Source organism: Rhinolophus sinicus, linkage group LG04 (genome assembly GCF_036562045.2).
Source record: "Rhinolophus sinicus isolate RSC01 linkage group LG04, ASM3656204v1, whole genome shotgun sequence".
Taxonomy (NCBI): Eukaryota; Metazoa; Chordata; class Mammalia; order Chiroptera; family Rhinolophidae; genus Rhinolophus; species Rhinolophus sinicus.
In genome coordinates this window covers 157,713,197-157,726,951 of record NC_133754.1, presented here as the reverse complement: position 1 = coordinate 157,726,951, position 13,755 = coordinate 157,713,197, and the positions used below count along the sequence as shown (strand labels likewise).

At 49.8% G+C, this 13,755-nt stretch overlaps 2 protein-coding genes across 2 annotated transcripts; both read left to right on the top strand.

Annotated features, from left to right (window-relative positions):
• The first annotated feature begins 2,232 nt into the window (after positions 1 to 2,232).
• On the top strand, positions 2,233 to 3,171 carry LOC109446056 (olfactory receptor 13J1). Its single transcript, XM_019729086.2, has one exon. It carries the CDS (start codon positions 2,233 to 2,235, stop codon positions 3,169 to 3,171), a length of 939 nt encoding a protein of 312 aa, XP_019584645.2.
• A 7,175-nt stretch (positions 3,172 to 10,346) lies between these two features.
• On the top strand, positions 10,347 to 11,803 carry LOC109446138 (olfactory receptor 13C7). The gene has a single exon (XM_019729263.2). The coding sequence runs from the start codon at positions 10,588 to 10,590 to the stop codon at positions 11,572 to 11,574; it is 987 nt and encodes a 328-aa protein (XP_019584822.2). The 5' UTR covers positions 10,347 to 10,587; the 3' UTR covers positions 11,575 to 11,803.
• Positions 11,804 to 13,755: the final 1,952 nt, after the last annotated feature.

The following is a 13,755-nucleotide window of genomic DNA, read 5'->3' as shown; positions in this document are numbered from 1 at the left end:
TGGGAGGGAGTGTGTGTGCATGTGTGTGTGTAAGTGAGAGCAAGAGTGAGAGTGCCCACTCCACATGTACATACTCGTGTGAATGACCGTCCATGTACACATGAGCCCATGTCTGTGTGACATGCATACTCATAGGCACATATGCGTGTACCTGGGTGTCAAACAGGTGTTTGTGCACACACACAGGTGGGTGCATATGTGCTGACCCTAGGTGGGTGTATGTGTTTTCTAACAGGTAGTCAATGGCTGCAGATGTTTGCTAGTGACTTTAGGAGATAAATTTTAGTGTGTGGAACCATGCAGAGGCGGCTGTGGCCTGACCTGGTCACAGGGGCGGCAGGAAAGCCACCACCAACTCCGTGCCTCACCCCAGCCCTGGTGCAGTGCCTGCTGCTAGCGACACTCTACTGACTGGGGCTGCCTCTCCAGGAACCCAGCCTCAGATTTTCCCAGCTAAAACCTGAAGGCAGCTCATAGCTCACACTCCCGACCCCACAATGTTTCTAGACACAATCAAGCTGAGGCAAGACCTTCTGTCTGAGCTCCCAGGGCTCGGTCACAGCTCTCCTTACTGCAGAAGTGGCCCTTTACCCCCTGAGGTAGGGCCCAGAGCTCCAGACCCTGCGTACAATTATGTCAGTGGGAGTAATGCACTTCTTGTCACTAGAGGCATGCAAACAGAAGCAGGATGAGGCTGGGCATTTGAGAGGATTTCTGCCTGGGAATGGTTTGAATTCAGTGGCCTGGGAGCACACGTGTCCTCGTTTGTTCCCCTAATGCACCGCATGATACCTGGCATGTGGTAGGAACTCAATCATTTCTTGATTCTAGAACAAATAAATGTGAGAGGACTAAAAGAAAGTGTCTCATGCAAGGGAGTCATTAAAGGGAATTGGTGCTCACCCCAGACCCAGGCTTGGGCAGTGGGTCCCACGAGTTTATTGACATTGTGCGAAGTACCTGAAACACCAAGGAAAGGTTGAGTCATGCTCCTTAGCTGGTGAAAATCTGTAGAGAAAGACATCCATCTAGTGCAATAAGAGAACCACCAACATTTGGGGCTTGACAGAAGCAAACATATGTTCTGAGCATGGCGTACGGGTCACAGTGTTGGGAGGACTGGATTCTAGACCCATCTAGCCAGGGACCCATGGTGTGACCTCAGTTTCCCCACCTGCACAATGGGAGATCCAAGGAGTCGACCTCTGAGGGCGCTTTCCATGCTGACGCCCTAGGAGTTCCTGAAGTCAAAGCAGCCCGGCTCAGGTCCAGAGGAAATAGCAGATTTGGGGCTGAGCCAGGAGGTCCATCAAATTTTAGCTCAAAAGGCCACGATGAAAGCACATCCTGAAGGTCAAGTCCCACACAGTAGCGGAAGAAGCAGGCCCTGTCGGGGACAGGGGGACGAGCCCACTGATAGACCCAGAGGCCAGCAGTCCCTCCAATGCGAGGCACAATGTGTGCTTCATGCAGGGGGACCAGAACTGACCTGAAGAGACAAGTCAGATTTCTACAGGCTGAGGAATAAAGAAGAGCATTCCCATAGTAGGAACAGTGAGAAGGAACGGCTCAGAAGATTTCTTAAAGCCAGGACCCTCTAGCTAGAGACCAGCTAGCCCATTGCTTCTCAAAGTGTGATACCTTGGTCAGCAGCAGCAGCAGCATTACCCAGACCTCCTGAGTCAGAAACTCTGGGGACAGAGCCCAGCAACCTGTGTTTTAACAAACTGTCCAGGTGATTCTTGCGAATTTGAGAACCTCTGCCCAGCCCATTATTTCCCAAACTATGTTGGTAGAATATTTATCTACAGTAGGTTAATGGCCTCTCTGTAAAGGGAGGATCTATGGCCAAATAAATGTGGAAATCACATGTTCTACACTGCATTTGGAAAGTCACAGATCACAATGGCACATTAAAGGCTCTGAAAAGCCCTGCAGTAAAGAGCTGTATTTACTTCTGATTCATCCAGTGTTGCCTCAGTTTGATGTTTCAGACTGCCCACTAACATTTCCATTCACACTCTTAGGGAAATGGTGACCCAAATAATTTTCACATTGATAAATTGCAGCCTAGAGGTACAGGGACGGCCCAAAGTCACAGAGAGAGTGTGTCAGAGCTGGAAATGACCCTAGCAACATGCCACGTCCCACAAAGAGGCTCTGTGGGCTCCCCACTATCCTGCACCCTCTTCCCCTCATTTGCAGCTGTGTGTCCCTCTAGAGCCCTGCAGTATGGAGCCAGTCAACAAGACAGAGGTATCTGAGTTCTTTCTGAAAGGATTTTCTGGTTACCCAGCCCTGGAGCGCTTTCTGTTCCCTTTGTGCTCAGCCATGTACCTGGTGACCCTGCTGGGGAACACGGCCATCGTGACAGTGAGTGTGCTGGACGTGCACCTGCACACGCCCATGTACTTCTTCCTGGGCAACCTCTCCCTCCTGGACATCTGCTACACGTCTACCTTCGTGCCCCTGATGCTGGCCCACCTCCTGTCAGCCCGGAAGACCATCTCCTTTATTGGCTGTGCAATCCAGATGTGTCTGAGCCTGTCCACGGGCTCCACGGAGTGTCTGCTGCTCGCCATCATGGCCTACGATCGCTACCTGGCCATTTGCCAGCCCCTCAGGTACCCAGTGCTCATGAGCCACTGGCTCTGCTTCTGGCTGGCAGCAGCCGCCTGGCTCCTCTGTCTCTTCAAATCAGTGACGGAGACAGTCATCGCCATGAGGCTGCCGTTCTGTGGCCACCATGTGGTCAGTCACTTCACCTGCGAGATCTTGGCAGTACTGAAGCTGGCGTGCGGGGACACGTCCATCAGCGAGGCTCTTCTGCTGATGGGCGCCATCCTGCTGCTGCCCGTGCCCCTGGCATTCATCTGCCTGTCCTACACACTCATCCTGGCCACCATCCTGAGGGTGCCCTCAGCCGCTGGGCGCCGCAAAGCCTTCTCCACCTGCTCGGCGCACCTGGCGGTGGTGCTGCTTTTCTACGGCACCGTCACCTTCATGTACATGAAACCCACACGCAAGGAGGCCCCTGTCTCCGACAAGGTCTTCACAGTCCTCTACGCCGTGGTGGTACCCATGCTGAACCCTGTCATCTACAGCCTACGGAACAAGGAGGTGAAGGAGGCAGCCAGGAAGCTGTGGGACAGGAGACGGAACTCCAAGTGAGGGAGGGCTCTGCAGGGTAGTAGGCGAGGCCTCTGTGCCTAAAGTGAGGACAGTGTGAGGAGCAGGGCTGTGTTTCCGGAATCTTCCTCCCAGAAAGGCTGCACCACGTTCCACTGACCTGCTACAGAATAGCTCGTCATCTCCCCTCGCTCCTTCGCCGGGCGTCGCTCCTGGCCAGCTCTCAGCATCACCCCTGCATCTTTACATCAGCCCCCTGGCTGGCCTCACGCGTCCAGTCTTACTCCTTCCAATTTATCCTCCAACGGGCATCCTGAGGGATCTTTTCGAAAAGCACATGAGATCGCATCGCTCCCCACTGCTCTCCGGACAAAGTGCAACATCTGCAGTGCGGCCTGTAAGGCCCTTACAAGCTGGCCCTGACTAACCCCCCGGACTTCACCCCACATTCTCCCTCCTGGCAGCCACACAGAAAAGCCAAGTGTGAGCCTCAATATTGCCCAGCACTGCCCAGTTCTGTGCTCTTCTTGGTTCCTCCCACAAAGCAGCCCCCACCCAGCACACAACTCCACATGTAAAAGGACAGCCTGACCCTCACGGCCCAGTGCAAATGCCACCTCCACCAGGAAGCCACCCCACTTTGCTCCTCTCACTGTGTTCCCCTGCTTTATGTTCAGTGTTATTGTAAGAACACGTAATGTCAGATTCCACTCTTTCCCAAAATCCAACCCTGCCCCACCCCAGGTCCCACACAGATTTCTTAGACAAATAAATGAACATGTCAATGTAAGAATGTTAATGGCAGAGCCTGGGGTCCTTCCCAAATCTGAGCAGAGCTGAGATGGAGTTCACAGATGACAGTCACTGGAGGTGCCCCTGGGAGGTGACAGCAGAGGCAGTGATGAGGCTGAGTCCAACATTCCCAGATCCCCCAGCACACCTATCACCCCGGGCCGCCCAGGGCCTGGATTCCCCCATCGCCCTTTAGTAGGAGCAGCAGCAGCTTCTGGCATCTCCCTGCCCGACATCCAGGCCTCCCCTGGTTTTGGAGGGACTTGTTCTATGCCTCCTGACCCCCATTCCCTGGGATGCTGCCATAGCTGCCCCTTCTTGGTGCTCAGCCTTTTCCCAGCCTTCCCTTCTGAGAGTTCAGTGAACACACAGTGGAAACAGACCCATATTCATACAGCATCTCCATTCCATGCCCCCCTCTGGCCTCAGTGGCACTGTCTGTATGATGGGAGAGCTGGGCTTGGCCTCCAAGCGGGCAAACACAGCCCTTGCTTGAGCTCTCAGTTCCCCTCCCAGTCCCCCTTTCTGCTTGTTGGTCAGAACAGAGGCACAGAGGAGAGAAGCACACTCTGCTCCCCGCACCTCAACCTTCTCTGACCGAGCCAGAGCAAAGGCTGCCAGCCACGATGTTCTGCTGGACCTTCAATAAGGCCAGAGTTTGGACTTACCCGATGGGCACTGGGGCTTTACAATCACATTTACTTTGAGAAAGGCCACTGATCAGATACCACTCTTCACCCATGAAACTGGCAAAAAATCTTTTTAATGTCTGTTGTTAACTAAGATGCAGTGAAGTAGGTACTGTTGGTGGTGATGGGAATAAATTAAAATGAACTTCCTGCAAAGTGAGTTGGAGTATGAATCAATCAGTCATTAAAAACTTCCAGGTGGTGGTTGGGTGGCTCTGTTGGTTACAGTGCGAGCTCTCAACAGCAAGGGCGCTGGTTCAATTCCCTCATGGGATGGTGGGCTGTGCCCCCTGTAACTAAAAATTGAAAACAGCAAATGGAGTTGGAGCTGAGCTGCACCCTCCACAACTAGATTGAAGGACAATGACTTGGAGCTGATGGGCCCTGGAGAAACACACTGTTCCCCAATATTCCCCAATAAAACTTATAAAAACAAAAACTTCCAGACCCTTTGATCCAACACCTCTACATCTAGGAATAAGTCTAAGGCGGTCTAGGAAGAATAAGTCTAGGAAGAAGATCATTAGAAGCACAAAGATTTAGGTGTCGTAAGGATATTAATCATGGCATTGTTTATAGTAACAAAACATTGTAAGCATCTTAATGTCCAACCACAGAAGAATGTTTAAATAAATCCGGGTGTAGTCAATGACAGAACGTGATGTAGCTGTTAGAAATCTTATTTTTTGCAGAATATTTGATGATGGGAAATGCTAACAATGTAACTGCAAGAGGGAGCTGTTCTATGAGCAGTTAGAAAATAAGTGGCAGCAATCTTGAACTGAGTTCTTGATAAAAATTCCAAAAGATAAATCATAGTATAATGGGAAATTCTGCAGCAGCTGCTGCTTCCTTTAGGGCTGTATTTTAGTTTCTAAACTGTGTCAAGTTGTTATTCTTAATAAAGAAGGAAACGGAAGGAGAAGGAAATGGGAAGGCAAGGGAAAGGAAACCTGTGGAAATCCATGCACCTGACTGAATCCCGAACTTAATGGTACCTCATAAGTGCTCGGGGTCTCACACCCGATACAACAATTCACTTTCCTTAAACTTTCATGAAGCCAGGTCCTCACAACAGCTCTGGAAAGAGACAGCCCCTTTCACAGGACAGCCAGACCGAGGGCAGGGGGGTCACGGCCCCAATTCCTGGATCCAAAGGGCAGGACTGCAAAGACCTGGCCTTCAGATTCTCTGTCCAGTGTCTCTCCTGTGCCCACCCCACCCCAGCCAGGCCCTCCTGGGGCAGTGCAAGGAACCTAGGGTCTCTGAAGCCCCACAGCTGCAAAACCTGCAAACTTGGGTAGTTGCATTGTTTGAACTTTAAATTGGGTAGGGACTGCGCGGTCCCTGAGGGCAGGGAGCAGGCAAGCTAGGTGTGGCAGGGGACCAGGAGGCTGGTCCTCCAGGCTTGGCCCTGGCCCATCCCAGCACAGTGTGTCTGCTGGTGATGAACTCAGCACATCCCAGCTCTGCTCCCCCAAACCTCGGGCAGCTCACCTGGCAGCCCAGTCCAGTCACCTGCATGCACTACTGCCCCCGGGCCAATAGGTAGGAGGCAAGGAGAATCCATAGCATGTTGGTTATTCTCATGAAATCTTTTTTAAACACATATTTAAAAGCAGAATATTTGCTTGGGGAAGAGGACACAATGATACTAATAATACCAGCCACCTCTCGTTGATTCCTTACCGTGGGCCAGTCGCTGTGTAAGAGCTTCGCGTGCATCATCTCACTGGATCTTCAAAATAACCTCACCAGGAAATGTTATTCTTATTTCCACATTACAGGTAAGGAAGGTGAGGCAAAGAGATGGTCAAGCAGGAATCCTAGATCCAGACATGTCAGGGAAATTGGAAGACACGGTTTCGTCTTGTTATGTCCCTCACCTTTCTTTTATAAGAAAATAATTTGTGAAGCCTAAAATAAGTATTAAATGGTTCAAACTAGATTTATCAGCCAATAAAATTGATGTATTTACCTTGCAAAGTAACCCCGGGTCAATTAGACCTCAGGGTTGGAAGTTGCTAGAAAGATGTGATGAAATGTTTTAGACGTTACAGAGAAGCAGAGACCACCTGCTACTTGAATGGCTCCATTTCACAGAAGGAGAAATGTGACTGTCATACAGCAGAATCAGAAAAAGGCAAGACTCAACCCCGAGTCCCTCACTCCCAGTCCAGGGCTCCCTGGCCAGGCCCATGTCATCAGCCTGCCTCTCAGGAAAAGTAAAACTGGGGAGTGGAATTATTCCTGGGGACATTCCATTTCCTATGTCTCTGTAACCTAATTTTCCAGGACATGACAGAGTGTGAGACATGGGAAGCTGCTAGAGTGGTTTTCTAAGCGTATTATGAAACGCCGTCATACCCAAATACTCAGCAATATTTCCGGTTCTCCTCTGGGCATGTGGTAGGATTACACAGGGCCAGCAGGTTGTGGGCAGATGCGACAGGTGTCGCTCCTGGGTCAGAGCATTTAACTGCTACTGTGAGATGCTCTGGTGTGTTCTTTCCAAGCTCTAACAACTGATGATGTCCCAGATGGTGAAGCCTCAATCAGCCAGGGTCTCTGAGGAGGATGACATGGAATAGAGCCCCTGAAAACCTACAATGGTGATGTAACATGAAAAAGAAATAAACCTTTGTCATGGTAAGCCACTAAAATTATGAGGTTACTGCAGCAAAACCTGGCTCATCTTAATTGATTCACGAAGGGAACAGCAGCTGCTCCCTGATGTCCCGTTCTGTGCGCGTGTTACAGAGTCAAAGCTGTCAGTAGCCGGCAGCATGGTATTTTCTAGATACAGACTTATTTCTTTGGGGCCCTAAGCCTGTGGCCTCATGGGCTAGTTCTAATTTCCATGAATGTGTTATGATCAGACTCTTAAATTATGAGGAAACTCGCTCTTCTCCCAATTTAGCTCTTCAGAAAGAGCACCTGTTACTACAGGTAGGAGACTGGCACCCCCAGAGTATTTCTCTCAGCAACCACAAGGGCTGCATTGTTCTGTCAGTGTGTGTTGGGAGGGAGGGTGATCTCAAGGTAAGACTTTTGGGATCAGGATTTTTGGCAGAAGAATAACAGTAGGTCTCCAACGGCTATCACTGACTCCCTGAGTGCAGGCACGAGGGTGGCAGTGATGAGTCGCTGTTAATGGCTGTGTCAGCATCATGTTGTGGGGATGCTAAGTGCTAGGGAGGCATCTGAGAAGACTGCACAGAGGAGGTGTGTGCTAGCTGGGCCTTGAAGGATGAGTGAAAGAGAAAGGCCACTCCAGGCTGAAGAAAGAGTATGAGAAGGATGAGACAGGAGAGTGTGCAGTTTGTCCATTAAGGGGAGTGGTCCAGGCGTGTGTGAAGGGATGTAGAGGGAGATGCAGGAGGGTCGGCCAGAGCCTGATCACGAAAGCCCCCAGGGACCTCTGCCATTCCCACTTGGTCTTTTGTTAGAGACAAAGGTGAGGAAGACAGATGCAGAGTCATCTCTACCTGCTTGAAAACACCCCCACTCCTATGTCCAAGGTCAGAATTTGGGGTTTACATAGGTCTTTTTGTAGCAACACACCCAACAAAGAGCAAGCCATTACACTTGAATCTGAAATACTGTGGATACAATTCAGCCACATGAAGTCATAACCTAGAAAAACAGTTGCTTTCTTTTAACTTCTTTCCAGATTTCAGGTTTTACTTTGTCTTTATATCCCAGACTCAAAGAAAATCTCAGAGGTTTCTAAAGCCCAGAGAGAGGGAGGGATGTGTTCAAGGTCACTGATATATATATCTATCTATCTATCTATCTATCTATCTATCTATCTATCTATCTATCTATATATATAGAGAGAGAACTCTGTTAGGGCAGAAGCCATGTCTGCCTCTCCTGTATCCCAGCACCTAGCACATAGTAGGTGCTCAACAAATATTTGTTGACTGAGTGAATGGATGAGCCATCACACTCAGGCAATTCTTTATCTTTTCACCAAATCTTAGCAAGAGAAACCCCACCTTTAAAATGTTCATGTGGATAAGATTTAAGGTTAGTTGCTGACGCAGATTAATCCCCTGCCCCTGTATGTTCCAGAAACTCCATTAACAATCACCCAGATTCTGGCTGGAGGAGGGAAAACCGGCACAGACTCTGGGGAGAGAGGGGGTTAGGACAGGTGCTGGAGCTCTTGTCTGGAGATGCTGAGCGCAGACCTGGCAGGGGCCTGTGGCTGAAGATAGTCTTTGATCTGGAGCCTCGGGGACATGTTAGTGTTGGGCGTCTCACCAGCACCTTCACATGTATGTCTCATCTGATTTACACAGCATCCCTGTTTTTCAAAAGGAAACTGAGTCTCAAGAGAGGCCAAGTGACTTGGTCAATATCACACTCCTAGTTAGTGCTAAAGCTGGATGCAAAGCTAGGTTTTTTGAATCGTGCATTGATTATCTGTTGAGTGACTGTCCTTGGCAGCACTCACTGTTGGGGGTGCTGGAAAGGAGACAGAGTCCTGCTGCCAAGTGTAGTCAAGGAGACAGGTACACAGCACATGAAACAAGAATACAGAGGGATGGCCAAAAGCTGACAGCAGGTAAACTCTGCAGGGGGCAGGAGGGAGAAGAAAGGAGGACAGAGAGAGCTGGGCTCTGAGGAACGAACAAGAAGGCCCCACTGGGGAAGGAAGGACATGCCTATAAAAGGGAACTTCGTAGGTAGAGATGTAGCACTGGGAAAAGACATGGTTTACTTAGGAGAGGGTGAGCCCTTCGACCCGTATAAATAGTAGATGCAATTAAGGAGGAAGGAGGGGAGAAATCCATCCCCGTGCTTAGACGGCGCTCCAGGGCTGCCACAGGACATTGGCTCACATCCATCCCGGAGTGCAGGGGCCAGGGTGGGGTATGATTATATCTTCTGAATGACAAAAGTTCACATTCAGCTCCTATTTCTGCTTTAGACCAGAGGTCGCCTGGGCCATAAGACAGCTTTCCTGCCTAACAAGACTATACAGTGCCTTGGGGACATTTCAGCTCCCTCCTGTGAACACCTGACACTGGCACTTTCCAAGGAGGCAGTGAGACCCACTCAGAAGAGCAGTAAGGCTGCCTGGGAGAAAGCTGCAGCCGCTTCCCATCCCTCCCTGTATAAGGCTAGTCAGTGACTGACCACACCTCTGCCAGATGAGAACCTGGTCTTCCCGGCGTGTGACATCACTGCCCGTATCATTTACCCTAAAAAGCAACAGGAAGGCCAAGAAGGAGTCATTGGCTTTCACGACCAGGGTTAAATCCTGTGACCAGGGGCTCTGTTGGGATATGTATGTTCTTATATGTTCTTCAAAAAATCAACAGACGGTCTATGATTCCTTAAGGAGCGGTGACCAGAAATCAGGCTTACTATGTGTATGGAGCAGAAATGCTCAAACTTTAAGGCCCAAAGGAACACTGGGGGAGCAGCACCCACCACCCACCTGCCTTCCAGCGCTCATCGCACCTAATGAAGGGAAGAGGAGAAGGCCATGTGATAGGTGTGGCATTTTTCTGTCCACTTATTTTTCTTACTGCTGTAGCCCCAGGAGTTAAACAATACCTAGCACAGAGTAGGTTTTCAAAAAATATTCAGCAATGAATGACTCTGAAATACCATGACATAATTCACCATAAGTCATAACCTAGAAAAGATGCTTCTTTCTAATAGAGTGTCAAACAGGAATCCAACTCTACTGTCTCCCCAGAGTCCACCCTGGGGAGAAGAGTGAAGACCCTAAGGGACTCGCACATGCCTTACCTCCCCTAAGTTATGTCACAGCTGCAGAGCTGAGAGGGCCAGCTTATAGACCTGAAGTCCCACTCTCTCATTCTATAGATGGTGTAACTAAATTCCAGAGGTGGGGCTGACCTGCTCCAGCTCACACATCCAGGTTGCTTGGCTCCCAGCCTAGCCAGAGCTTTTTCCAACACCTGTGTGGTCCAGATGCAAAAGGAGGGAGAATGAGATGGGTAAGGCCAACCAGACAACAGTGACAGAGTATGTCCTGCTGGGACTACACGAGCACCGTAACCTAGAGACGGTCCTGCTTCTGCTCTGCCTGGGCGTCTACTCCATGAATGTGCTGGGGAACGCCCTCCTCATAGGGCTGAATGTGCTGGACCCCCGCCTGCACAGACCCATGTACTTCTTTCTCAGCAACCTCTCCCTCATAGACATCTGTGGCTCGTCCTCCTTCGTGCCTCTCATGCTGGTCAACTTCCTCAAAGCCCAAAGGACCATCTCCTTCCCTGGCTGTGCCCTGCAGATGTACCTGACCCTGGCGCTAGGCTCCACAGAGTGCCTGCTCTTGGCTGTGATGGCCTATGACCGTTATGTGGCTATCTGCCAGCCGCTTAGGTACCCAGAGCTCATGAGTGGGCAGACATGCATGTGGATGGCAGTGCTAAGCTGGGGGACAGGCTTTGCCAACTCACTGCTGCAGTCCATTCTCACCTGGAGAGTCCCCTTCTGTGGCCACAGTGTCATCAACCACTTCTTCTGTGAGATCTTGGCAGTACTGAAACTGGCCTGTGGGGACATCTCTCTCAATGCGCTGTTCTTGGTGGTGGCCACAGCTGTGCTGTCGCTGGCCCCATTCCTGCTCATCTGCCTGTCCTACGTTTTCATCCTGGCTACCATCCTGAGGGTGCCCTCTGCTGCAGGCTGGCGCAAAGCCTTCTCCACCTGCTCTGCCCACCTCGCAGTGGTGGTCGTTTTCTATGGGACCATCTCCTTCATGTACTTCAAGCCCAAGGCCAAGGACCCTAACTTGGATAAGATTATTGCATTGTTCTATGGGGTCGTGACACCCTCACTGAACCCCATCATCTACAGCCTGAGAAATGCAGAGGTGAAAGCTGCTGCCATAGCTCTGCTGAGGGGAGATCTGCTTTCCAGGAAAATGCCCCACTTTTGCTGTTGCTCTCCGACTCTATCAGGCAGGACAGGCTAAGTTATATTGTGGCAATGACTTCAAAATTTCAGTGGCGTAAAACCACAAAGGTTTATTTCTCGCCCAAGCTGCAGGCCCATTAGAGGTTGGCTGGCGGGGGGATCTGCTCTGCATCATCTTCACCCCTCTGGGACTCAGGATGATAAAGCAACTGCCATCTGAAACATTGCTGGTCGCCATGACAAAAGGAAAAGAGAAAATGACAAGACCTGCACTGACTCTTCAAGCTTCCACTCCTGTAGGGAAGATGTTGAAGAAAATTTGCCTTCATCGGTTGATGTGAGCTTCTCTTAGCTTTTATCTGCTCCTGTATGTGAGGTGATTTCTGTGCTGTGATCGGGGGTTGAGTAAATTTCCCCTCTTGGTCTCATTCTCCCAGGCAGGGGAGACATGAGATGAGGTCGCTTTTCTGCCTTTTCTGGTTGTGCTGTGATCAGGGGTTGAATAAATTCCCCCTTTGGTCTCATCCTCCCAAGCAGGGGAGATATGGGATGATGTCTGCTGTTCTGTCTGTGCTGTGAGGTGAGGGTTAGCTTAGGGTTAAAGAAATTCTTGATCAGGGGTTGAGAGAATTCCCTCTTTGTTCTGTTTCACCCACATTAGCAGATGAAGTGAAGAAGTAGCTAAGTTATATCAGGACGACGTGACAGGCACGTCGCCAGGCTTTGGAAGACCTTGGGCTGATGGTCCCAAGAAGGAACGGTAGGTATTTCTTGTCCAGATGAATTAGCCCTTCAGCCAGATAAGTAATATTTTTTCTTTTTTTTACCATTGACTGCCAGACCCTCCCAGAACTGGCTATTCCTTGAGAGGGGGAGGCAGGAACACAAAACTTGGCTCTGGGGTGCATCTGAAGTGATATATAAGACAGACCTCAGGTGGACTGATATTGATTGATTGCTGTTTCAAGAGATTGCTATTCAGAAGATACGCTGTTTCAGGACTGCTCTTCAGGATTGGATTGTTTCAGAGTAAGAGATCGGAATTTGCCTCAATGGACAGCAGACATTTCTTTTGTTGATGGATTGTCATCGTTCTAGCATCTTTGGGAACTTGAAAGCAGCTTGCAGCTTGCAGTCTCAGAAGACTTCCTAACTTCCAACAACAATGTTCTTGGGAACTAGCGAGCAGAGGCGTGGGAGACGCCTGAGTTTCTCTCAGCTACAGACCTGGCAAGGTTTGGATTTATGACTTTTCCAGTGTTGTTGCCCACCTCCCCCGGTTTGGTGAGCTTTTGGCATCTACTGTAATAGTTACTATCTCATAAAACTTATTACTGTTCTTGGATACTCCTTACTGATGTTCTTTGTGTATTTAGCCAAGTGATTTTTGATCAATAGTAAAAATGTGTTGGGATCTCTTAAATTTATCTGTATGTATACTCCTTTGACATGACATTGTTATCAATGTATATAGTTTAGTCTTAACCACCTTTACTTTCTGTCATTAGCACATCTATTAATTGCCTTTGTCTTTTGCTATTGCATATTGCTAAATAAATAGATTAGATATTGCTAAATAAATTCATTAGCTCCACTCTAGCCTAGGATCCCCCCCCCTTTTCTTTTCCCCGCCGGTCATTACAACTCTGAAGTGGCATGTTCCCTCCACTTCCCTCTCATTGGCCAATACAAGGCACATGGTCACAGTGAACATCAAGGGGACAGAAGGCACACCCACCACGTGTGTAGGAGGGAGGGCTGAGAAAGTCGTAGAGAGCCTAACGACTGCCACACCACCATCCTATAGTCAGCCCAAGAGCGGTTGCCTTCCTTTGCTCTGACCACCCATCCCTCACTGGCTGCTGCCAGGTTTCCTTCCAGGAAAGCTCTCGTTAGTCACTTGCGGCGGCTTTGTACTGGCTCAAGCTAACTAGGTGGGATGATGCCTCCCAGAATTGCCTTGCCCGTATGGTCTGGGTTAGGGTTGACCGAAAGCGAAATGTGCATGAAACTTGGAAGGCAAAAGTGAAGCTGCGCCAGACACTGCGGGAACACTCACATACTCCTGCTGACCTGCTGGCTCACCTTGTCGTCAGTGCAGCCCCTCCATGTCCCACCAGATCGCCTCCGTCAGCTGTTCAGAGTCCTGTGCCACGTGCAGCTCCTGGCAAAGAGTGCCAGCTTCTCCTGCAGGTCACCAGTGTCACTGAGATCGAAGGCAGTGAGAGCCAGACACAGG

Coding starts and splice junctions, on each gene's coding strand:
- LOC109446056 (XM_019729086.2), top strand. CDS start 2,233: ATGGAGCCAGTCAACAAGACAGAGGTATCTGAGTTCTTTCTGAAAGGA.
- LOC109446138 (XM_019729263.2), top strand. CDS start 10,588: ATGGGTAAGGCCAACCAGACAACAGTGACAGAGTATGTCCTGCTGGGA.